This window comes from Dendrobates tinctorius, unplaced genomic scaffold, assembly GCF_039654945.1.
Source record: "Dendrobates tinctorius isolate UK_male_01 unplaced genomic scaffold, ASM3965494v1 ptg000036l, whole genome shotgun sequence".
Classification (NCBI taxonomy): Eukaryota; Metazoa; Chordata; class Amphibia; order Anura; family Dendrobatidae; genus Dendrobates; species Dendrobates tinctorius.
The window spans coordinates 13,174,395-13,199,767 of record NW_027361704.1 but is presented as its reverse complement, the minus strand read 5'-3'; the positions used below and the strand labels follow the sequence as shown (position 1 = coordinate 13,199,767).

General features: G+C 47.5%; 1 protein-coding gene across 1 annotated transcript in view; it reads left to right on the top strand.

The window, feature by feature from the left end:
• DOCK2 (dedicator of cytokinesis 2) overlaps nt 1–25,373 on the top strand; it is a 1,017,649-nt gene that overhangs the window by 365,951 nt on the left and 626,325 nt on the right. Inside the window, exon 23 of the mRNA XM_073573729.1 lies at nt 25,122–25,230. Coding sequence (XP_073429830.1) covers nt 25,122–25,230 — 109 coding nt within the window. The remainder of the gene's footprint in view (nt 1–25,121; nt 25,231–25,373) is intronic.

Sequence of the window (25,373 nt, the reverse complement as noted above, 5' to 3'; positions counted from 1 at the left end):
ACTGGAAAGGGGATTCCTGGCTGTTGCTCCCAAAAAAAATAAAGAATGGAGAACTTGCAGAAGACTCACTTGAGTGGTTGTTATAGGAGAACTCTGCCTATGGTAAGAGGTTCACCCAATTAACATGATGTGTATTTGTGAAGTGCAGCAGGAAGTTGGTCAGAATCTGGTTGATTCCCTCTACCTGTCTATTGGATTGAGGGTGATATGTTGACAAGAAATCTAGGACATCATTCAGAAGCTTACACAAAACTTTCCAGAATCTGGATGTGAACTGGACACCTTGATCGGACATGGCACTAAGGGCACAAGAAATGGTAGGAATCGCCAAGATGGGAGTTGCCTAGGAGTTTTATTGCGAACTCCACTAGGGTAGGCCACCAGTAGTGACATTATTTGTGCTGCCATTTCTTGTTTTGACCCTCATAGCCAGCCTCATTGGAGGAATTACCCTATTGAAGAACTCACCTCTTGTCTGATTCTGTCACCAAGGTTTTACCTGGTGGAATTTGGGATGGGTATACTGGAGCCACCATAACCATCTTGCATGGTTCGATGATGAGTTGAGGTTCCTCCATGTGGCCAGTGGGCAGGAAGGAGTGGGAAAGTGAGTCAACTTTAATATTTTTGTCAGCTGACCAGAAATGCAAAACAAAATCAATAAAGGCAAAAAATAACCACCTATAATAGCGTGGATTCACTCTTTGCACCGACTGCAGATAGGCCAGGTTCTTGTGGTCGTATAAATGACGACGGAATGGACTGCTCCCCTGAGATGGTACCGCCACTACTCTAGCACCATTTTAATTGCTAACAACTCTTGGTCACCAATTGAGCAGTTGCGCTCTGGGGCAGAGAAGGCTTTGGAGAAGAAACCGCAGGTCACCATATGACCGGAAGGAGACTTATGGGTAAGAACTGCTCTAGCCCTACAAGATGAAAAATCTACCTCCAGAAATATCTGCTTGTTCACTTCTGGTCGATGTAATACTGGAGCATAGGAGAAGGTCCATTTCAGGGACAGAATAGCATTTTTAGCCTCTGGAGTCTATACCTTCGGATTGGCAACCTTACAGATCATAGAGATGAGTGGTCTGGGAAAAAAATGTGAAATGAATTGTCAGTAGTAGTTGGCTAATCCCAGGAATTGTTGGATAGCTTTAATGCCGTGAGGGTGCGGCCACTTGAGGATGGAAGACACTTTCTCCAGATACATCTCCTGGCCTGTGTCCAAGTTGATATAATCTAGGAAAGGCAGAAAAAATAGTTCAAACACACATTTGTCAAATTTAGCGTACAGTTTGTTCCAGGGTTGGACTGGCCTATGGGGGAACTGGAGGATTCTCCGGTGGGCCCAGGCTCTTATACCTGCTTGCATACAGGGCCGGCAGCTACCTAGGGCCCTCACTGCTACAGGGGCCCCAGACAGTAATGTGTCACTAATAGTGGCACATCCAGCTGCTATAGGGTCCATGAGTTAGGGAGGCCCGCCCGGTGCCAGCAGAGCAGCAGCTGGAGAGAGGAGCCTGTCCCCGCTGGTAAAGAGAAATGAATATTCACGGTTCCCCATGCCCCCATGGGCATGGAAAGTAGTGAATATTCATTTCACTTTAATAGCGGGCAGTGTTAGCTGCAGGCTGAGGCTAATACTGCACGCAGGGACGGACATACCACATGTAAAGCTGATGTGGCTGCATCGGGGCCCCAGAGGTGGGCCCCTGCAGTGTGGCTAACACTGAGGGTAATCGGTGGGCAGGGAGTGATCCCTGCAGCTATGCTGCCTACAGGAGAAAATGGCAGCGAATTCGATGCTGTCCTGCTTCCTGCCCGGCGCTTTCTGTCTGACACAGCAGTGCAGCTGGATGACATCATCATTCAGCAGGCGACTGTTTCAGAGAGAAAGCTGCTGGTGATGAAGATGCTGCTGGGATGTGCTGCAGCTGCGGGGAACATGCAGAGAGGTGAGTGGTGCTGTCTGTCTCTATGAGAGTGTTGCGGTGCTGTGTGTGTGTATATTGGAGAGGGCAATGACGTGGGTGATGAAGAGAGCAGTGATGGGGTGGTGGGGAGGAGGCAATGGTGGAGGTGGTGGAATGGGCAATAATGATTGGGGAGAAGGCAATGATGGTTGTGGTGGAAAGGACAATGATGGTGGTGGTGGGGGAGAAAGCAATGATGGAGGTGGTGTAAAGGGCAATGATAGGGGTGGTGGGTGAGAAGGCAATGATGGAGGCGGTGATGAGGACAATGATGGGGTGGAGGGGGAGAACAATGATGGAGTTGGTGGAGGGGCTACATTATACTACATGAGGGGGGCTGCATTATATTCTATGAGAAGGACTATATTATATTCCATGAGGGAGGCTACTTTATATTCTATAAGGGAGCAACATTATATTCTATAAGGGGGCTACTTTATATTCTGAGAGGCTACCCCAACCCCTGCTACATAATTAAAACATGTACTACCTTATATTATACCCTGATAGTGTGTTTTACTGCACAATTGGTGGTCTTATATTTATTTCTATGTAGCTACCTAGTGGGCCCCAAGAATGATTTTCTCTGGTGGGCCTAAGGTGCTCCAGTGTGATGCTGAGCTGTCCTGTCTGTCGCTGCAGGGCTTGGTGAACGTTCCTCCTATGAGAGTTCAGATCTAGAGAGAAGACCAAGATATTGTCCAGGTAAGAGGAAGAGTAGAAGAGGTCTCAAAACATGTTGTTCACAAATTCTTGGAAGACAGTTGGGGCATTGCTAAGTCCAAATGGTATAATTCTGTATTCATAATGACCGTCCCAGGTATTGATGGCAATCTTCCATTCATCTCCTCGACATATCCAGATTAGATTGTATGCTGCTCAGACATCCAGTTTGGTAAAGTTCTTAGAACCTCTTAGGCAGTCGAACAATGCCAGAATCAATGGCAATGGATACTTGTTCTTCACCGTGATCTGATTGAGTCAACTTAGTCAACTATAATCAATGCAAGGTCGGAGAGTCTCATCCTTTTTCTTTACAAAGAACAATTCAGCTCCAGCTGGAGAAGAGTACTTCTGAGTTAAACCCCTAGCCAAGTTCTCCTTAACATGCTAGGACATGGCTAGAGTCTCCGCCTAGGACAGAGGGTAAATTCAACCTCGTACAAGTGAGAAAGCAGGTCTATAGGACAGTCGTACATGACCTATGTGGATCTAATGTCTCTGCTTTTTTGGGGAAGACATCTGCTTATGTCCAGTAGGCAGATGGTAATCCCGACAGAGAAGATGGAGCCACCAGCATCTGGACTAGTCTTACAGGTACAAGATACTTCTCATGACAAGACTGACAACAACGGAGCACCTCTCCGGATCACCAGTCAAGGATGGGTTGATGCATGTGGATCCGCGGATGAGACGGACTAGGTAGCATGTAGAAGGCAATTTTCTCAGTGTGCAACATTCCTATTCAGAACTCTACTTGCTCGGTGACTATCCATATCGCTTCAGACAGGGACTTCCCATCTTCAGATGACATAAGCAATGGATTTCTTGGAACAAGAGCTGATGAGATAACCAGTGTTTCCACAATAGAATGACGAGCTCCTGGCTTGATGAATCTCCTACTCTTGCTTAGCCAGTCCTACATTGTCAGCATACATAGGTTACAGAGATGCTGCGGGCATGGGATGCTGAGGAATGAGCGGCCTTTGGAATGACAGAGTCAGACAAATCGGTTTTCTTCATGCACCATCTATGGAGAGTGCTCCTGCAACTGCAGATAAATTTGGATGGTCAGGGAAACTAGATCGTCCAGTATAGTAGTAATAATTTTATTCGATCCCCCATGACAGCCCCACAAGAGAGGGGATTAGCCCTTCAAGGGCAGGAAACCTACAGACATAAAAGGGGGGCACTTCTCTTCCACATCAGTTAGTTTCCTGTCCCTGATGGACGGACCTCTTCAGACATACCTGGAGAAGAGTGGCGTCATTCCAAGGCCCGGCCAATTGGATCAGACAGCAGGGGTCTCCTACCTCGGCCGGTGCCGGGTTCCTGGAAGTGCCAGAGTTGCCCAGGGGGACTTCACATTAGTGAGTGGAGCAGGAGAGCAGTATCCAGGTAGGATTATGGACTCGGCTGTGGTCTGCAGCGAGGTGCAGGTAAGTATTTCCTGGAGTTGATGGTGGTGTCTGACTTCTGTGGCCGTGGACCAGGCTAGTCGTGCATTCAGCAGGCAGTTTTGGAAGAGACACCATACCTCACTTTCGCTACTAGCTTGAGAGAGATTGTTCAGGTGGAGGTTAAGGAATCTATCAGATCCCTTTCCCAGGAAAGTGCCCATAAGGTGATATTGAGGAATTTTTAGATCCCCAGAGTCAGGCAGTTATAGTAACTTGGGTGAGGAGGATATCTCGGTATCATCTGCTTCAGCTTTGAGCTCGTCAGATACAGGTTCAAGACGCTCCTTATTCCCTATTGACCGGATAAACTGGCAAAGGTGCTTTGGAGTACTATGGGGATTGTTGAGTCCAGGCCAGAGAAATCAATGCAGGACATCATGTTTGAGGGTCTGGATCAGAAAGCAGGTCCTTTCTCCTAAATGACAAGATCCACTCTATTATTCATCGAGAGTGGAGGAGACCAGAGAGGAAAGGTTCCCTCCCTCCAGCCTTCAAGAGGTATCCATTTGGGGAGCCTGCCTCATCTTCATGGGAAAAAGCCCCAAAACTAGATGCAGCAGTGGCTAAGGCATCTAGAAGGTCTTCATTACCCTTTGAGGATATGGGAAATCTGAAGGATCCACTAGACAAGAAAGTGGATACTTTCGTGAAAGGCACCTGGGAAAAGTCAGCAGGATCTCTCAGACCCGTAGTGGCAGCTACCTGTACGGCCAGGTCTTTAATGGTCTGGCTGGACCAATTAGAGACCCAGATAAAAGATAAGGCTTCCAGTGAGAATATTTTGTCTAATCTTCCAATGATGCAGGGGGCCGCAGCCTTTATGTCGGATGCTCCGGTGGACTTAGTCAGGTTGGCAGTAAAGGCTGCAGCCCTTTCAAACGCAGCCCAAAGAGCTCTGTGGCTAAAGAGCTGGCTAGGGAACATCCAGGCCAGGTCAAACCTATGCTCCATCCTGTGTGAGGGGGAAAACCTGTTTTGGCTGATTTTGGATGAACTCTTGGAAAAAGCGGGGGACAATAAGAAGTGATTCCCTAGCCTATAGGTCCCTTCCTATGGACGTCTGTTCAGCAGAAGAAGATTTGTCCGTGGAAAGCCCTCCAGGGACAGAGTCAGAAGGGACGACCGAAAAAGAAAAGGTAGAGGATTTATGTTTAGAAGTTCCTCCCAAGATCGCAGGAAACTGCCCCAATGACTGTCAATGCAGGTGGGGGGAAGGCTGTCCACCTTCTTCTTGACCTGGTCAAAAATATCGAATAGTGACTGGATCCAGTGTCTGATAAAATTAGGACTCAGACTGGAGTTTCGTTCAATGCCACATAACAAATTCATGATTTCTCTCCTTCGTTCCTCATCTGCGGAGCAACGGGCCCTAGAATCAGAAGTCCCATGTCAGAAAGATTCAGGGGGTTCTATTAACCTAAGAGGTCTACATAAGTTTCTAATAGTACGCTCCTTTAAGATGGAATCATTAAGGTCGGCAAAAAAGTTACACTTTTAAAAATTGCTTTATGACTGTGTTAGATCTCAATGATGTGTAGTACCATGTGCCTGTTCATGCGAATCACCAACAGTTCCTCAGGGTGGTGGTGTCACTAGAGGGTACGGTTAGATATTTTTAATTTAGAGTCCTGCCGTTTGGTCTCGCTATTGCCCCACGGATCTTTACCAGGTCATGGCACATCTTCTTAAACAAAATGTCTTGATTGTCTCCTATCTAGATGATTTCTTAACAGTAGGCAAATCGGTCCTTCATTGCACTAGATGGTTGGAGGGTATAATGTCCACTCTAGAAGGGTTGGATGGCTATTGAACCTTAAAAAGTTGTGTTTACAGCCCCAGAAGGTGCAGGAGTTCATGGGTCTCATGCTGGATTCCAGGACTCAGGAGTGTTGGCCACCAGTTACTAAATTAATGAGCATCCAACAACAGGTGTTGAAGGCAGTGAAGAATCCCTCTATCTCCCTTAGGGGTGTGCTGTCCCTTCTAGAGTCACTCACTTCCTGTATTCCAGCTGTCCAGTGGGCCCAGTTCCATGCTAGGGTCTTACATTGGGGTGTTTTAAGTAACGACCTTTCATTTAAAGGGTGCCTGGAAGGATGGTTTTCTCTGTCCCTGTCTATGATACAATCCCTTCTTTGGTGGCTGAATTTGTTGAATTTGTCCAGGGGGTTCCCTGGCTGATTCCTATTTCCCGGATTGTCACTATGAATGCCAGCCCCAGGGGATGGGGGCCCATCTTGGTGAGGTGATGGTCCAGGTGATTTGGACAGAGCATGAAGATTGGTGGTTCATCTAACATAAAAGAGCTTATAGCAATAGAGAAAGAATTAAGACAACTCCTTATGTCCCTACAGGTTCATCATGTTAGAATCCTCTCCAACAATCAGGTGATGGTAGCCTACATCAATCACCAAGAAGGGACTTGATGCAGGCCTTTAATGGAAGTGGCAGATTGTATATTTCACATAGCCAAAACTTATTTGCGGTCATTAACTTCTATGCACATAATTGGAAAAGAGAATATAAAGGAAGACTTCCAAAGCCGCTTCCGACACAGGCAGGGAGAATGGGTTTTAAATTGTTCCATCTTCGACCAGATCATGCAAATGTGGGGTTGTCTGGATATAGACCTCTTTGTCAGCAGGGGAAACAGAAGGGTGGAATAGTTCTGTTCTCTAAACCCCAGAGAAGGTCCACAGGGAGTAGATGCTCTGCTAATGCCATAGAACTTCAGTCTGACATATGCCTTCCCTCCGATGGCCCTAATACCATTGTGTTGAAAAAGATCCATGAGGACAGGGTACAAGTTTACTTAATTGCCCCCTTTTTGCCCAGAAGACCTTGGTTTTCCTGGCTGAGGACGATGTCGGTCACCAATTTGTAGGTTCTTATGGAACTTCCAGATCTCGTCTCCCAGGGACCAGTCTTCCATCCACGAGTGTCCAGCCTACATCTGATGGCAAGGAATTTGAGAGGGCACTGTTGATAGGGAAAGGTTTTTCTCACAATCTAGTTGCCACTCTGCTTCAGAGTAGGAAGGTGTCCACAACCAAGATATATGCCAGAAACTGGAAGAAATTTCTATCTACCTCAAATTCAGAAATTGGGGAAAAGGTCCCGATAGGTCAAGTTCTGAAGTTCCTACAAAATGGTTTGGAGTTGGGATTATCCACTAGTCTAGCACCCTCAGTCAGGTATTGACTCTGGGGGCCCTGTATAGTTGTTGTTCTGGCTGGGAATTATTGGGTAGCTAGGTTTATTAGGGCATCGCCTAGGTCTAGACCAATAATGAAAGCTAGAATAGTGCCATGGGATCTAAACCTAGTTCTAATAGCGTTGACAGAATTGCCCTTTGAGCCCATTGATTCAGCCCCATTAAATGTTCTTTCACTTTAAGCAGACCTTCTTGTAGCGTTAACATCTGCCCAAAGGGTTAGTGATATTCAGACCCATTACAGACTTCCACCATATTCCCAGTTCCTGGAAGATGGGTTGTCTTGAAGCTGGATCCATCTTACCTACCAAAACTAGCCTCTAGATTTCACAGACTACAGGAGATAATTCTTCCTTCCTTCCATTCACTGGATGTCAGGAGATACCTATTCAGATACAGTTCAGTTACCTGTTCTTTGAAGAGGGGTAATTCTTTGTTTCCTTTCAGGGTACTAGGAAAGGACTTAAGATTTCAATATGCCCTTTAGCTAGGTGGATCAGGAAGCCATTTCATTAGCTTACACATCAAGTGGTAAGGCAGCTCCAGAAGGTCTGAAGCCTCACTCTACACAGGTCGTGGTGGCCACCTGGGCAAGGAGATCGAAGATGTCAATCGGACGGCTTCATGATCTTCTCCCACGTTCTATAAGCATTATAGACTTGGTATGTGTGCCTCTTACATTCTCTCATTTAGGAGAAGGGTGCTTCAGGCTGTGGTGCCTCCATGATTTCTTACTATTCTGTAATTCGTTTGTGGTGCTGTCATGGGGGATCGAATAATGTCTTAGTTATTTACTGATAACAGGATTTTTCAGAGCCCATGACAACACCCTTTTATTTCCTCCCTTCACGTGTCGGTGAGCAGTTCTTTTACTTGTACCTTATAACGTTTGAGAAAGTATTTGGTGTCCGGAACAACATATATTGTGCATCTAAACATGGAGGTCCTCTCGTGCTCAGTAATACAACTGATACAGGAGAGAGGTACTGCCCTTTTATGTCTGTAGGTTTCCTGTCCTTGAAAGGTGGATCACCTCTCTCATGGTGCTGTCATAGACTCCCATTACCGGTGAGCAACTAAGACATTTATTTTTATTGCACCAACATATTCCCAGCACTTTACAATTTTAGAGTGGACTTGTACAGACAATAAAGACATTACAAAATAAGCATAGCTCAGTTATCAAAAGGAGTAAGGGCCTAGCTCACAAGCTTACAATTTATGAGGAAATAAGGGAGACACGAAAGGTAAATGGTAAAATATGCTTATATTGTACAATACAGCTGCAAGGGGGTGAAGAGGAAGAAGAGCCTAAAAGGGGTTACCTCTCCTGCTCCATGTCCCGAACCACCTAGCCAGACAGCAGGTTTGCCAGAGGGGAAGACTTTCTGGCCCAGACCGACTGAACCATGTGACCGTGGGGGCAATGATCAAAGGGAAGGGGCGATGGACAGGAAGCTGTGCAGGGTGAGGGCGCGAGAGCAGAGCGCGCCAGACGGAGAGCAGAGTGCACCAGACAGAGAGCAGAGCACGTGGGACAGAGAGCAGACTGCAGCACTGCGCTCCCAGAGAGAACCCCCGTCAAGGGTCTGAGACTGAAGGACAAGGGGTTGAGAGCGCCGTATGTGAGTACATGGACTCGGTAGCCTCCGTGACTAGAGGAGACTTCCCCCCCTGATAGTGCAGAGACAGTGACATGAGTGTGCAGTCCCGGGGACTGCAGTGACAAGCCGGAGACCCTGAGTGTGGTAAAGAGACTTCACAGTGTGTGCAGCATCATTCCTGCGGAGAGACAGGCGGGGTATCATACAAAGACTCAGAGCAGGGGAGACTCAGGTTCGCATCATCTCCCTGCTTCTTGTTTTAACCCCTGGAGGCCCCAACTACATACAGAGACTTTAGATACTGCAAGCACCGTTGATGTGCCAACATGGGAGTAGACCCTTCAATAAAGCTTTCCCCGGACTGATAAGTTATAATTATCTGAATTTAACCGTTTCAACGCTGCATAACTGTTTTATTGCTTTTTTCAGTTCCATTACGCTGCTTTACTGTTTTACACTGTCACATTTAACCCCCTTCTGATCCTCCCCGCGTGGAGAGAAAATCCCTGTAAATAAACCTTTAACTTTTGGTCTGTCTTGGATCTGTGGTGACATCCTCAGTACCTGCAGTTTATTACAAGTGGTGTAGTCGGCAGGATGTCGCACAACGGAGGGGACAGACCAAGCAGTTGGGGTAGGACCCAGGTCTAGCATCTCCCTGGGAGTCATGTTCAATAATTTGCTTAAATTCTCTGGGAACAAAGTTATGCTGTGGAGTTGAATGGAACGCATCCGAGGGATGATGCGGATGCATACCATGACGCTGGCCCTGAAGGCAGAGATAGTAGTGATGGCCCTAGAGGGGTAGGCATGGGACTCTGTTATGCTTAGACCCCCCAGGCGAGAGATACACTGGACAAAGTTCTACTTATACTTGAGGAGATGCATGGGGACCCCACTGACGTAAGGGAGCTGCGCATGCGATTGTTTCACCGGGCTCAAAGAGAGGGGTAGACAATGATGCAGTTTATGAATGCCCTGCAGGAACTCCATACTGCCATTGTCCGGAAGAGCGGCATAGGCGTAGGGCCGATTAACGCTGTGCTACGAGACCAGCTGTTGATGGGCTTGAGTGACGTGAAGATGAAGCAGGCCCTGCGAGATTGCATGCGGGTAAAGCAAGGCATGACTTTCTCTGAGGTTGGGAGTGAGGCGTGCATGCGCGAGCAGGAGCAGGGAGTAATAGTGCCAGTGGGGAGGTAGCTGCCACCACGGTCGCTGCCCCCAATGGGTGGAAGACTTGAAGAAGGAGATTAAGCAGATCCATGAATAAATGGCTGAATCCAAGAGAACCCCTGTTGTACAGTCCAGTCCACCGGTGTGAGACAGAGAGACCGCCCCCAATGTAAGACTAGTGTCACCCGGAAAAGAGGACCACCCACATGTTACAACTGGGGAGAACCTGGTCATATTACTCGGTGGTGCACTCGGCGGAGCCGACCTTCACGGTGTCATCTGTTAAACTAGAGGGTTCCGAACACGGGGGATGCCGCCCGAAGCCTGAAAATTTGAGGATTATTGAAAGTCCCACCAGCCTTGTTTCCACGTGTCCCTTGGTCTGGGCCAAGATGAATAGACGAGCAGTACGTTGCCTAGTAGACACTGGCTCTCAGGTTACCACCATGCTTGAAGGTTAATTCCACCGACCCTTCACGGAGGCGCTGCGGCCAGAATGGGGACTGGTGATTAAGCTCACGGCGGCTAACCACTTACCACCCCTGTGACCGGCCAGGATGAGTAAGGATGAACATAGTGGTCTGCGGTAAGGATGTAGGGAGAAGGGGAGTAGTGCTGGTGGATGGAGAAGCGGCCAAAGACCATACCGTAACCTTGGACATGAATGTGCTTAAAGATCTAAGGAGCCTTCTAACCGATTCCCCAGAGCAGTTCCTGCAACAGCGGAGCATCCATACCCCTCAAAGGAGGGTCTTCCAGCAACTGATATGGGCAACTCAGGCCCAGGAAACCTACAGTGATGGGAAGTTGCTCGGCAAAATAATCGTGCCCGCCTCTGTCAACCGAGTGTTGCCCCCTGGACAGACCATGCTTCCCTTGCCCATCCGGGTTGGTATCCCTCTGGAGGGGGTTGAAATACAAGTTGAACCCAGCAAGGCTGACCAGCTACCATCGGGAATAATAGTCGCACGGACACTGGCTACGGTGCGGAATGGAACTGTCCTCGTGCGCTGTGTAAATTTGGGGGAGGATGACATGACCTTGCCCCCCAGGAGTGAAGTGGCCCACATCCTAGGCATGCCCAATGAATTAGTTCCATCTGAAGCAGTACAGCAGACTGTGAAGCCGGAAGATCCATGGTTGGTGACTATAGATGCTGAATTGACCCCGGACCCCCGATTGCTGAAGGAGGGATGTCGGATACTGGAACACATGCGGACAGAACTCTCGGAACTGACCCACAAGTAGGTTACCTGGGTGGAGTCTCTGCTTGGAAAATACCAGGACATGTTTGCAAAACATGAAGACGATTTTGGGCGCACCACCGCAATAACACACGAAATACCCACTGGTGATGCAGCGCCTATCAATGGACGATACCGTCAGATACCCCCACAAATGTACCGGGAAGTGAAGGGGATGCTGTCACAAATGTTTAAGAAGGGGGCAATATGTCGGAGCCAGAGTCCGTGGGCTACCACCATTGTCCTGGTGAGGAAGAAGGATGGGACTTTAAGCTTCTGTGTGGACCATTGTTGGCTCAACGCCTGTACAGTGCGGGATTCATATCCGTTGCTGAGAATAGAGGAGTCCCTGTCCACGTTAGTAAATGCCAGCTACTTTTCTACACTACACCTGGCCAGCAGTTATTGGCAGGTACCAATGTCTGAGCAAGTCCGAGCCAAGACTGCTTTCATTCTTCCGATGGGATTGTATGAGTTTAACTGCTTGCCATTCGGTCTGGCCAATGCCCCCGGAGCATTTCAACGTCTTATGGAAAGATGTTTAGGGGACCTGAACTTTGAAGCTACCCTGATCATCATTCTCTTTGCCCCCACCTTTGATGAACATCTACTGAGACTGGAGCAGGTTCTGAGTTGGCTACAAAAGCATGGGCTGAAAGTGAAGCCTCAAAAGTGTCATCTCTTCCATACTCAGATCGAGTATTTGGGACACACTGTCTCAGCCGAAGGAGTGAGGCTGTTAGGCATCAAGTTTCTCCCACTGCACAGGGGGAGTCTCGAGCCATGTCCTCTGCAGTCTCCCATTCTTCTGCAGAGGTTCCTGCTCAGCAGAGACGTTGGGTTCCAGCGTCTTGCCCAGCCTAATGGTAAGCGACTGGTTGCTCCTCTTGGCTCAGCTATTCTATCATGCATGAGTCAGCGGAAAGCAGATGCTTCTGGGACTAAGTCCTGATTTTCTCCTACTGAGCATGCCCTTTGGACGACCTCTCATTGGAGGTCGGAGGTCACATGCTCAGGTCCTATTGCTGCTCAGATTGGACCACCAGGAAGGTCCCGGAAGGCTGCAACTATAAAAGCTTAGCATGGCTGCCCGGCCCAGCGCTAATATAGACAAAGATATAGACCATGTGGAGTGAGTGTTGTATGCATGTATGAATGTCCCTGGTGAATGACTCATTATGAAACCCCTACCCTTAGTACGCATGTGTTGTGTAGCCTAGCCTGCTAGCGCCCAGGCTGAGGTCCAGGTAGAGGCAGAGTCAGAGACTGGCAACAACATCCACTGGTGGCTTTGTTTATATGCCACGGTGCACTTAGTCTACACTCCTTGGTGGTAAGCATCATTAGAGGCGTCCGCAGGTGCGATGTCACACGCTCAGTAGGTCTAGAGGGACTCAGACCTGGTGTCCTTGGGGCTGAGTTCTGTGACCATATACTGAGCACTCTCTTGCCGAGTGCTGTGAGTTTGAACAGGCTCTGGCATTTATGTTTTGCTGTACTGTGGCTCTGTGACGTAACAGAGTCTGCTCCTGTTCACACCGGGTGGCATTAACCCGTGTGTGACCTTTTGTATACCGCTATATACATCCGTCATTACTAAGCAGCAGTTTACCACCTCTGCACGGTGGACCCCGGGCTGCGAACGCACCTTACTATCATTTTATTATTTGGTGCGTTCCGCCAGCTCTAACAGAGGCCTTCTCAAGAGAAGATTGCCGCAGTACAGGAGTGCAAAAAAACCCCTGTTTGGGAGAGAAGAACAGACAATTTGCGGCGCCCTAAGTGCGTAAACTCAATATTGTAGTCTTCAAAGGGTGCACAATTTTATGCACTCACCTGATAGAAGACTAATATAGCTTTGGATTATGTATCCTCAAAAATCCTTCCTTTTGGGATACTTATCAGAAAACAGGGCTTGCAGCTTGCCTCGGGTGGATCCAAGTGAAAGAGCCAGGTTCAGGCTCACACAGGATGAGTAAATCAAGAAAAACACATCCAGCCCATAAACGGCAGCGCTTCCCAGGACTCACGTCCAAAGATGATATTCCATATTTTTTTATTTCATAGGTTAAAAAAGAGAGACAATGCGTTTCGGATACAGTGTATATCCTTCATCAGGTATCATAAAAACACAGTACAAATCCTAATAGTATAAAATTCAGTGCATTTTATACTATTAGGATTTGTACTGTGTTTTTATGATACCTGATGAAGGATATACACTGTATCCGAAACGCATTGTCTCTCTTTTTTAACCTATGAAATAAAAAAATATGGAATATCATCTTTGGATGTGAGTCCTGGGAAGCGCTGCCGTTTATGGGCTGGATGTGTTTTTCTTGGCAGTACAGGAGTGGCCTACCCCAAAAACCATGAAGGATGTGCGCGCATTCTTGGGGCTCACAAGATACTTCTGAGGCTTCGTAAAAGACTTTACGCGCATCGCAAATCCTCTTCTAGAGCTACTGAAAGGGGTGAGACTTGTGCAAGTTTAATGGAACAACCCTGCGATGAGTGGGTCCGAGTGCAGCAGGAGGATCAGGAGATAGCCCGGTTGAGATGGTGAGTAGCGTCTAAACAGACGCCCAGCCATCAAGAGAGGAGGATTGCATCACCTTAAATGCTGCGAATGTTAGGGCAATGGGAAAGGCTTCAGCTGCGGGACGGCATCCTTTATCGGAAGATATTTCTGCAATCAGAACTGTGTCATCTGGCAGATAGTGATTCCCTCATCCTTGGTGTTCTGGGTGGCTATGGAGGCTCCTGAGAAAGGAGCCCACTTTGGCCCTGAAAAGACCTTCCAATGGCTGCAGCGCCTGTTTTATCCTCCCAATCTTAGTAGCGTGGTGGAGAAAGTCTGTCAGCAGTGTCGGAGCTGTGAACTGGCCAAACCACCCAAACAGCGGGCTCCCACACAAACTGTGGTATCATCCGGCCCTCTGGATCTGCTGACGATAGACTATCTGACGATCAGGCCAGCGCATCAAGGCTATGAGCACTGCTTGGTAATGGTGGACCACTTCACGAAGTTTGCCATCATGACGCCAACACGGGATCAGACTGCTGAGTCTGCTGCTCATGCCATCTGCAAGTACTTCATCTAGGTTTATGGGTGTCCTAAGCGTATCCACTCCGATCAGGGAGCCTGTTTTCTTGGCAGGGTGATGGAGGAGTTGCACCAGTTGTATAAGATTGGTAAATCTCAGAAAACACTTTATCATCCACTTGCGAGAGAGGAGGAGAAGAAGGCACGATGGCCCAAATACGTCCCTGAATTGGTAAGGGTGTATAATAATCGTAAGCACAGCACCACTGGCTACACAACCTACACTCTGCTTTTCAGACGGCCTGGAAAAGAGCTGGCTGAATTGGAGTTAGAGCCAGAGGAGAACTACCCATGGATGGGGGTATACTCCTGGGTTTGAGAACACCGTCATCGGTTACAGTCTCTCCATTCACTGTACGGAACAGGCTACAGGAGCTGGAGCATCCTCAAGTCACTACTCTACGGGGAACAAATAACAAATTAGAGTACCATTGGGAGAAGGGATCATACAGCGTGAAACGTTGAGTCAATGCCAAAGGCTCCGTCTATGAGGTCCAGCCAGAAACACAAGAGGGAGCCCACTCATAAGTTGCACCAAAATTTGTTACGGCCATGTTTGTCTCGGGATCCTAACCAAGAAGACGAAGTACCTACTGCCCCACAGGCAGTTCCATTGACCGACGATTTGAAGACGAGGAAGACTCCCAATTTTCCCTAAGGGACACGGAAGGGAGGCTGGTGCCTGAAACTGCCAACCCAGAGAGAGCAACTCAGGCCATCATTCTTCCCGTAACAGCTGACACGGCTGCAACTTCTGATTTGCGACGCTCTGAGCGTTCAACTGCTGGTGTACCCCCCGTTCGCTATAACTAAGACAAATTTTCTGGCAACAAATTGTTCAGGGATTGGAAGAGTGTCAACAGAAACTACAGAAAATCTCGCTAGTGGAATGGTGAGCAAAAAGAGAGGGGGAATGTGAGGGGGTGAAGAGGAAGAAGAGCCTAAAAAGGGTTACCTCTCTTGCTCCTTGTCCGTAACCACCTAGCCAGACAGCAGGGTTGCCGGAGGGAAGACTTTCTGGCTTGACCGACTGAACCATGTGACCGTGGGGGGCAGTGACCAAATGGGAAGGGGCGGTGGACAGGAAGCTGTACAGGGTGAGGGCACAAAAGCAGAGCACACCAGATGGAGAGCAGAGCGCTCCAGACAGAGAGCAGTCCACAGCACTGTACTTCCAGAGAGAGAGAACCCCCGTCAAGGGACTTAGACAGAAGGACGAGGCATTGAGCGCTCCATATGTGAGTACATGGACTCAGTAGCCTCCATGACTAGAGGAGACTTCCCCCCCTAACAGTGCAGAGACAGTGACATGAGCGCACAGTCCCGGGGACCGCAGTGACAAGCCGGAGCCCCTGAGTAAGGTTAAGAGACTTAACTGTGCACAGCATCGTTCCTGCGGAGAGACAGGCAGGGTATCATACAGATACTCAGAGCAGGGGAAACTCAGGTTCGGATCATCTCCCTGCTTCTTGCTTTAACTCCTGGAGGCCCCAACTACATACAGAGTAGAGACTTAGAGACTGCAAATGCCGCTGTTGTCAGTGCCAACGTGGGAGAAGTAGACCCTTCAATCAAACTTTCCCCGGACTGATAAGTTATAATTATCTGATTTTAACCGTTTCAACGCTGCATAACTGTTTTATTGCTTTCTTTAGTTCCATTGTGCTGCTTTACCCTGTCACATTTAACCCCCTTTTGCTCCTACCTGCGTGGAGAGAAAATCCCTGTAGATAAACCTTTATCTCTTGGTTTGTCTTGGATCCGTGGCAACAACCTCAGTAACTGCAGTTTATTACACAGTCATGATACACTAAATAGGGTATGCACATAATGTTGTGTGAACTGGTCGCTAGCCAGGATGTGTACAGTACAGATACAGAGTTCTATTAAGTGCATGGAGGGTGTGAACAGATGCTAGGGGGCTCATGATTTTGAAGAAAATGTAGTATGGGCCAAACAGGTATAGTTAGATAAAGTGGGGTGGGGCTAGCTCATCCTTGATCCTTTTTCTTTGATCAAGGCAGCCGGAACTGTCTCGATCGGCTATCCCATACTTGATCCTTCTGAACAATCCCTCCCAGAAAGCCGCTACCAGTGCCTCGTTGTTCAAGCCGAGTTCTGATGCCAGGGTGCGGAACAGGACAGAATAGTGGCTTACAGATTGACCTGGCATTATCTGAGGAGGGATGAAGCAGCAGAGGTAACTCGACCTGGCTCATCAAATACGTTGTGGAATGCCTCCGGGAAGGTTTGCAGGTCTGAGATTATTGCATTTCATCTCTCCTACAAAGGGTTGAGCCATGCCAGATCCTCTCCTCCAGGATGAGACATTAGAAAGGCTACCTTTGCCTGACGTTGGGGAGCTGGTGGGACACAGTTTAAATTGCAGCAAGAACTGGTTGATAAAATCTTGTCAGTGCTTCAGATCCCCATCAAAATGTGGTCGTGCAGACCAATGCGGTCTAAGACTTGAAGCGTGACTTGTGGGCTGAATGGTCTCTGTCAATGTTGACACAGCTTGAACTGGGAGCATACACATGCGGTCAAAATTGTTGGTACCCAGGTGCATAACTACCATGGTATCAGAAGTTGCCACTGCGACAGGGCCCGGGGGGGTCAGGGGCCCGGCAGGTGAGACCATATCTCCCAACCGTGACGATTCTCATGGGATAGTCCCATTTCTGACCCTCCCCATGCACCCCATCATCGCCCTCCCAGATAGACCCAACGCAGCCCCTCACAGCCTGCAATGAAGTCCTATGCTGTTCTTTTCTGTGCACACAGGACCTGTGATGAGGTCACAGGAGGGGAGGAGTAAGGGGTCACATGATCAGGAGCCTTGTTGTCTGCAGGACTCTGCTATGCTGGTTGTCATGGTGCTGGATGAGGTAGGCTATGTGCACACGTTGCAGATTCACCTGTGGGTTTTTCCGCGCGGAACCGCAGGTAAAACCGCAGGTAAAGTGACCTGCGGTTTTCCTGCGGTTTGGTCTGCAATTTTGTCTTGCGGTTTCACACCTCTACTATGTTAAAGGTGTGAAACCGCTGCGGAAACCGCCCAAACAATTGACATGCTGCGGTTTGTAAACCGCAGCAAAACCGTGCGGAAAAAACCGCACCGTCAGCACAGCAATTTTTGAAAACCCATAGGGTTTCATTGTACTGTACTTGGTCTGCGGAACTGTTGCGTTTCCGCAGGGCCAAAACCGCTGCGGAAACGTAGCAGAATCCGCACCGTGTGCACATAGCCGTAAAGTTTCTGTGTGGAGTCAGGAGGGGTTTACAGGGTGGATGTAGCAGAGCTGTGTGTGTACGAGGTGTACGGAGCGCAGATGTATAGGGTGTGCAGAGCTGTGTGTGTACGGAGCGGAGTTGTGTGTGTACAGAGTGGAGCCATGTGTGTATGGGGTGTGCAGAACGGAGCTGTGTGTGTACGAGGTGTACGGAGAGGAGCCGTGTGTGTACGAGGTGTACGGAGCAGAGCCGCATGTGTACGAAGTGTACAGAGCGGAGCTGCGTGTGTACGAGATGGACGGAGAGGAGCCGTGTGTGTACGAGGTGTATGGTGTTACGCCATTGTTGGTACCCCTCGTTTAATGACAGAAAAACCCACATTGGTGACAGAAATAACTTGAATCTGACAAAAGTAATAATAATAAATCAAAAATCTATGAAAATGAACCAATGAAACTCAGACATTGCTTTTCAACCATGCTTCCACAGAATTTAAAAAAAAAATAAAACTTATGAAATAGGCCTGGACAGAAATGATGGTACCCTTAATAATATATTATTATTATATTATTATTTTCATATTATTATATATTATATGATATATACACAGTGCCTTGCGAAAGTATTTGGCCCCCTGGAACTTTTCAACCTTTTCCCGCATAATATTGCACGCCCCACTTTTCAGTTTTTGAATTTCCACAAAAATGTAAAATAACCAATACATTTCGTTCAACTTCACAACTGTGTTCCACTTGTTGTTGACTCTTCACCAAAAATTTATATTTGGTATCTTTATGTTTGAAGCATGATATGTGGGAAAAGGTTGAAAAGTTCCAGGGGGCCGAATACTTTCACTGCTCAAAAAATAAAGGAAACACTTAAACAATAGAATATAACTCCAAGTGAATCAAACTTCTGTGAAATCAAACTGTCCACTTAGGAAGCAACACTGATTGACAACCTGTTGTGCAAATGGAATTAGAAAAAAAAAGGAATTGTGATGTCATTTCTTTGTCCAACCTCTTCTTTTACATACTCCTTTGAATACCATAATATTATCACATACCATGTTATATTTGTTTTGTGTGTAGACATTACTTGATAAGTGAATATATATCTATATATAGATATACCTATCCATAGATATATAAATAAATATATATATATCTATAGATAGATATATAAATAGATATATCTATGGATAGATATATTCTATTAATCTATGTATAGTGCCGTGTATTGAGGTGCGAGACTCGTGCAAGTTTCTCGCAAGTGTGACCCCGGCCTTACAATATCTGTATATTTAAAAAAAATGGGAAAAAAATTGCATGGGCTCCCATGCAATTTTCCAGTGCAAAGAGGGAAAGCCAGCGACTGGGGGAAGATGGTTATTGCCTGGGAAGTGGGTAATACCCGTAGATCTTCCCAAGATATTAATATCAGCCTGTAGCTGTCTGCATAGCCTTTACTGGCTATTAAAATAGGGGACCACCCAAAAAATATGGGGTCCCCCTATAGTTAATAGCCAGGAAAGGATATGCAGACAGCTGTGGGCAGTTATTAGTAGCCTAAAGGCCCCGTCACACTAAACGATGTCCCAGCGATCCCACCAACGATCCGACATGATGGGATCGCTGGCACATTGTTAGGCTGATCGCTAGTGAGCTGTCACATAGACAGCCCCAGCGATCAGGACCAGCGACGCTGTTTTCTAATGTAAACGTCAGGTATCCAGGAGCCGAGCGACTCCAGGATACCCGACATTTACCTTGGAAACCAGCATGTACGCCGGTTTCCAAGGTAAACAGCGGGTATCCAGGAGCCGCGGCTCCTGGATACCCGACGTTTATATTAGCAACCAGTGCCCAGCGTCGCTGGTCTCTCGCTGCCACACGCAGTGATGCACGCTGGGCAGCGGGAGACCAGCGATCGAAAAACGGCCCATGCCGCTCGAGCACGATCAGCGATAACCGGCAGGGGGGTCGGTCGCTGATCCTGATCCCCGTCACACACAGCAAGATCGCTTAGTGTGACGGGGCCTTAAGAAGGGACCATGGATATTGCCCCCCCGGCAAAAAACACAAGCTGACAGCCACCCCAGAAACGGCGCATCTCTAAGGCTACTTTCACACATCAGGTTTTCGGCGTCAGGCGCGATCCGGCGTCGTGCCGGAACGCCGGATCCGGCAAATGTTTAGTAAAACCGGATGTGACGGATCCGGTTTTCTGCCGGATCCGTCTTGTTCTTGACAGACAAAACCGGATCCGTCTCATCCGGTTCATCCGTTTTTCTATCCGTTTTTCTATCCGTTTTTCGACGGATTACGCCGGATCCGGTTTTTAAAATTGACCCTTGTGGCCTTCCGAACGGGATTGGCTACTGGAAAACTAGATATAGCATGTTCCTACAGCCCTTCTTTGACAGGTTGTAGAGAAGAAAGTGCAGGTTGGAGAGAAGAGCAAGTTACTGGCGAAGATGGATGTTGTCATTGGAAATATTACCACTAGAAGTTCTGTGACTGTTTCAGGGACAATTTTCCACTATACTTTATGTCACCTCAAGGCAGAGTACACTGGGATGACAGAGTGTGAAAGATTTGTGCCCTAACCAAACTTGTGTACCTTCTGGACCAACAGTATATACCTTTGCCAACCAAAGTTGGCTATCTTGTCATGGTCTTACTATTTTTAGCTTTAGGCCACAGGTGTGTACCTGGTTGTGTTTTATGCAAAGTATTTCACCTTTTAACAAAAGTTGTGTACATTGTTAGGAAATCACCAACAATAAACACAACTTTTTAGGTGAAATACTTTGCTTCAAACACAACCAGGAACACAACTGTGGCAAAAAGCTAAAATTTACCCACAGTTATATACCTGGTTTTGAATACCTTTTTACCTTTGAAATACCCTGTATTTAACCTTTTTTTAAAACATAGTTCGCCGCAGAAAGAAATGACAGACAACCATTGTGAAACGAATTTAACTTTTATTTAAATTTTTTTTTTTTTTATGTTTTTAAAGTGCAAAAAACTTTTTTAATAAAGGTTTTAAACCCAATGGGCATTTTTATTACAACAAAAAAACATTACAAATCTGTGTACTGTGGGGTGGAAATACTGCTGGAGGGGCTGCGGGACACTTCGACACTGGGTGTGTGGAGAGAGGACTGGGATCGTGGTGGGGAAGGAACAGTTAGAGGTGAAGGTGTGGAAAAAGCTACAGAATGGGTGGACATGTGGGAGGCAGAAGAGGTGGTGGGCGGTGGAGTGGAGGGTTGGGCAGGGACTGTAGGTGCAGATGATGTTGATGGAAAGTTGTATGGGGAAGGAGTTTGGTACGGGGAAGGAGTTTGGGACGGGGCAGGTTGCTGGAAGTGGGGAGATGTCTGGTACTGGTGAGGTTGCTGGTATGTAATAGGAGGGGGAGGATGGAAAGTGGCTGGAGGGGGTGCAGATGTAATAGGAGGGGGAGGATGGAAAGTGGCTGGAGGGGGTGCAGGTGGAGGAACTACAGTGGTGGGAGGTGGAGGTTGGGAGGTAACCTGCTGTAGAGCACCGTGGCACGAATGCATTACATGCATCTGCTGGGTAGGAGATAGTGTTGCCATGCGCTCCACAACAGACCTGAAAAAGGTGTGGTTTGGCGAAGATCTTGCTTCTGAATGCATGGCTTGCAGAAGTGTCTTCACCTCCAGAATGCTGGAGTTGATCTGCTGAAAGCCTGCGACGATTTGCTCTGACAAGACTTTGAGACAGTTCTGGAAAGATGCATTCAGATGCAATAACTCTTGCGCATAACTCTTTTCCTGACCCCTCTGCCGCTGCCGCCCAGTACCCGCAGGTGTACTAGAGGCGGCAGGGGCAGAAGGGTGGGGTAAAGGGAAAGCGATCTCCTCACCAGCAGCTTCATGTAATGTAGGCGGCCACGATGCTCCTGTGCTGGTGGATGGGACAGATGGGTCGAATGTGTGGGAAGGCTGGGAAGGTGCAGATGTACCGGGGCGGTCGAAGTGTCCCTCGGTGCCGGTCTCCTCAGGGATCGCCTCAGAAGGGTCCAATCGTGCAGGCTCCCGAGTGCTGCTCACCGTGCTGTGTAATAAAGAGAAAAAATAACAATTAAAATGCTGACATGGTATGGCCCTGGCTGAAAAAAAAAAGTTACATCTAACATTTTTTTCACATGTGGTGTGTAATATTTACCTTCTGGTGAGCATTGTTTCCCGGAGGAACGACAGGGCTTGTGCGTACTTGTACTTGCTCCTGCGTCCTCCAGATCCACTCGGGGCCCGCATCTCTTTATTGAACTCCTTCTTGAAACGATCCCTCACAGACCGCCACCGATTCACAATTCTGTTCCCTGAAACGAGAAAGGAGTGGTTAGTATACAACATCAGTGTTTCACAAACTCCAGTTCTTATGGTCCCCAGGGGTCATGTTTTCAGGATTTCCATAGTAAATAGAAATCCTGAACACATGATCCGTGGGGACCACGAGGACTGGAGTTCGGGAAACACTGGTTTACATCAAGCAACCGTTACTGTATATACTTACGCTCTTTAATCTGGGCCCGAGCTTCGAGGTCCTCCCAGCGGCCCACAAGGAGAGAACAGATTTCCTCCCAGAGTCGTCGGGTAATGATCAGGTCAGCGTGGCGGCGGTCAGCCATATTCCAGAGCGGCTCCCTTTCTCTGACGAGATCGATGAGGCGGTCCACATCAATCCCTCCATCCTCACCGTCAGAGTCGGGAGCACGCTGTGAAGGCTGTTAAAGAAAAAGACAAAAATAACATAATTAGCCTCCACAAAAGAAATGAAATAAAAAGTGCAAAAAAACAAAGCAAAAATATTTATACTTACACGCTGGTGACCGCCGCGTTGCTGTCGCCGACGACCCTGGGAGGCACTGCGAGGACCTCTTGGCCGAGCACCAGATTGGGAAGACTAGAGAAGAAAACAAAAAATGTTATGTCTTTGGATGTAGGCATTTGTGTGCTGTGTGTGGTCTGCAGAACATTGTTTTCTATGTGTTGTGTTTCTGCGTTTGATGCAAAAAACTTACCAATTGTGAGCCCACTCCAGGTGTCTGTCCACCCCTTCCTTCTTCTTCTGGGAGCTCCTCTTCATCTTGTGATTCCTGTTTTGAAATAAAAGGTAATGAATAGACATATATTACAGAGATGATGGATTTTGGAAATAAAAACTTACCGTCAAACGCTGACGATGCGAGGGAGGGCTCCCAGAAGAAGATGTGCTGTCCTGTTGATGGCCAGACTCCATGGCTGTGGGTATTGCTGCTGCCAGTGATGCCATTTCTGCTGCTGCTGCTGCATCTCTTTGGCGGCTGTTGAATAAAGAGAAACAAAGGGCCAATGAATATCTTGATATTCCATGGCCCTAGTTTGGAGGAATGGGGGATTTGATAATTACCGTCTCTCATCTGCTTCTGGACTCCCCTCCCGTTCAGCATGCTGCTCCATTTGGGGTGGTGCTGATGGTGCTGCTGCTGCATCTTTGGCGGCTGTTGAATAAAGAGAAACAAAGGGCCAATGAATATCTTGATATTCCATGGCCCTAGTTTGGAGGAATGGGGGATTTGATAATTACCGTCTCTCATCTGCTTCTGGACTCCCCTCCCGTTCAGCATGCTGCTCCATTTGGGGTGTTGCTGATGGTGCTGCTGCTGCAGATGTCTGCTGCCTTCTCCTGCTCCTGGTTCTTGGCTTGGGTGGCATGTTGGGTGTGGCTGAGGGTCCCATTGTCTTGCTTTTATATATCTCCTGTGGGCAGAGCTACTGAGCATGCTCAGACCAAAAAAACCGGATCCGGCCACCGGATCCGGCTTTCGCCGGATCCGGCGCATTGCGGCGCTCATAGGCTTTCATTGTGTGAAAAAGCCGGACGCGCCGGATCCGGCGTGTCCGGCTTTTTCGCTGGAGACAAAAAACGTTACAGTAGACGTTTTTTCCAGATGCCGGATCGCGACACATTGCCGGATCCGGCGAAAACCGGATGAAACGCATGGCCATCCGGTGCGATCCGGCGCAAATGCAAGTCAATGGGGGGGAAACCGGATCCGGCATTGCATTTCGCCGGATCCGGTTTCTGTCAAAAGCGCCGGATCGCGCCTGACGGCGAAAACCTGATGTGTGAAAGAGGCCTAAGATGGGTCAATTCCGGCACTTAGCCTCTCTCTTCCCACTGCCTGTAGTGGTGGCATATGGGGCAATAGTTGGGGGGTGGATGTCACTTTTGTATTGTAAGGTAAGACATGAAGGCCAGCTTAGTAATAAACAGACATCTATAAGATACTTATCCATTACTAATCCTATAGTTGTTTATGGGTTAAATAAAGACACAGGAAAAATAAAGTCTTTTAATGAAATAAAATACAACAGTTTCCCATATTTATTATACTCCTAACTCCCTGACGCCATCAATCTCCTGCAGAAAAAAATTAAATAATAAACCAACACAAATACTCCCTGGTCTGATGTAATCCATTTAATAATGAGTGTCCCACCACGATCTCTCCTATAGAGCAGTCACACAGTCGTTGGACACTCGTTATTAAATGGATTATGTCAGAACAGGGAGTATACTGTTGGTTTATTTTTTTTTTTTTTTTGCAGGGGATCAAGGGCATCAGGGATTAGCTGTATGGCGAGTATGTACCGTATGTGTGTTTTTTTTTTTTTTTGTTTTTTTTTTTTACTAGTCACAGTAGCCGGATGATGGGACTACTACTGTCCCATCATTGGCTAATGCTGTCACTGTAGCAGACATAGCCAGATGGGACTAGTAGTTCCATCAGACGATGCTTGCCTACACACAAACATAACACACCCACCCACAGACCCCTGTAGACAACAACACAGACACATGCACACAGACCCGCACATATTCACCGCACACACATAGTCTCCACCCACACACTCTTCCTCCTCCCTATCTGCAGCGTATCTCGCACGCAACTCCGCAGGAAAACCACAGATCTTTTTAAATCTGAGATTTTGCTGCGGATTTGGCTGAATCAATGTAAGCCAATGGGTGCAGAAATGCTGCAGATAAGCAAAAAGAATTGACATGCTGTGGAAAATAAAACGCTGCAAATCCGCACGTGTTTTTCCGCAGCATGTGCACACCAATTCTCAATTTCCCATTGACTAACATTGGTGGTGCACTACTCTGCCGATTTGTTTCAATTCCTCGTGTCCAAAACGCCGCAGATCCACATCAAAGTTAGCAACGTGTGCACATTGACTTAGTTTTGGTTGTCTTGTTGTCTTTGAAATTATAGATTTATGATAGCAATTGTGTTTTTTTTTTTACTGTTACTTTGTAGGTATTCTTTAATAGGTATTATTTTTCTCATGTTTACATAGGCTCTATGAAGGCAAAGAGCAAGCAGAGTTTGAAGAGTCCATGAGAAAACTTTTTGTCTCTATAAATAGCCTCATGAAGAGTGAACACAAAACTATAATCCTATTACAGGTTTGTGTGTTTTTTCTCTACTTTTTATCTTGAAACTAGATGGTGGCCCGATTCTAACGCATCGGGTATTCTAGAATATGTATGTAGTTTCTTTATGAAGATTTAATAATAATGCAATAATGCACCTCCCAATCCTGGTATGA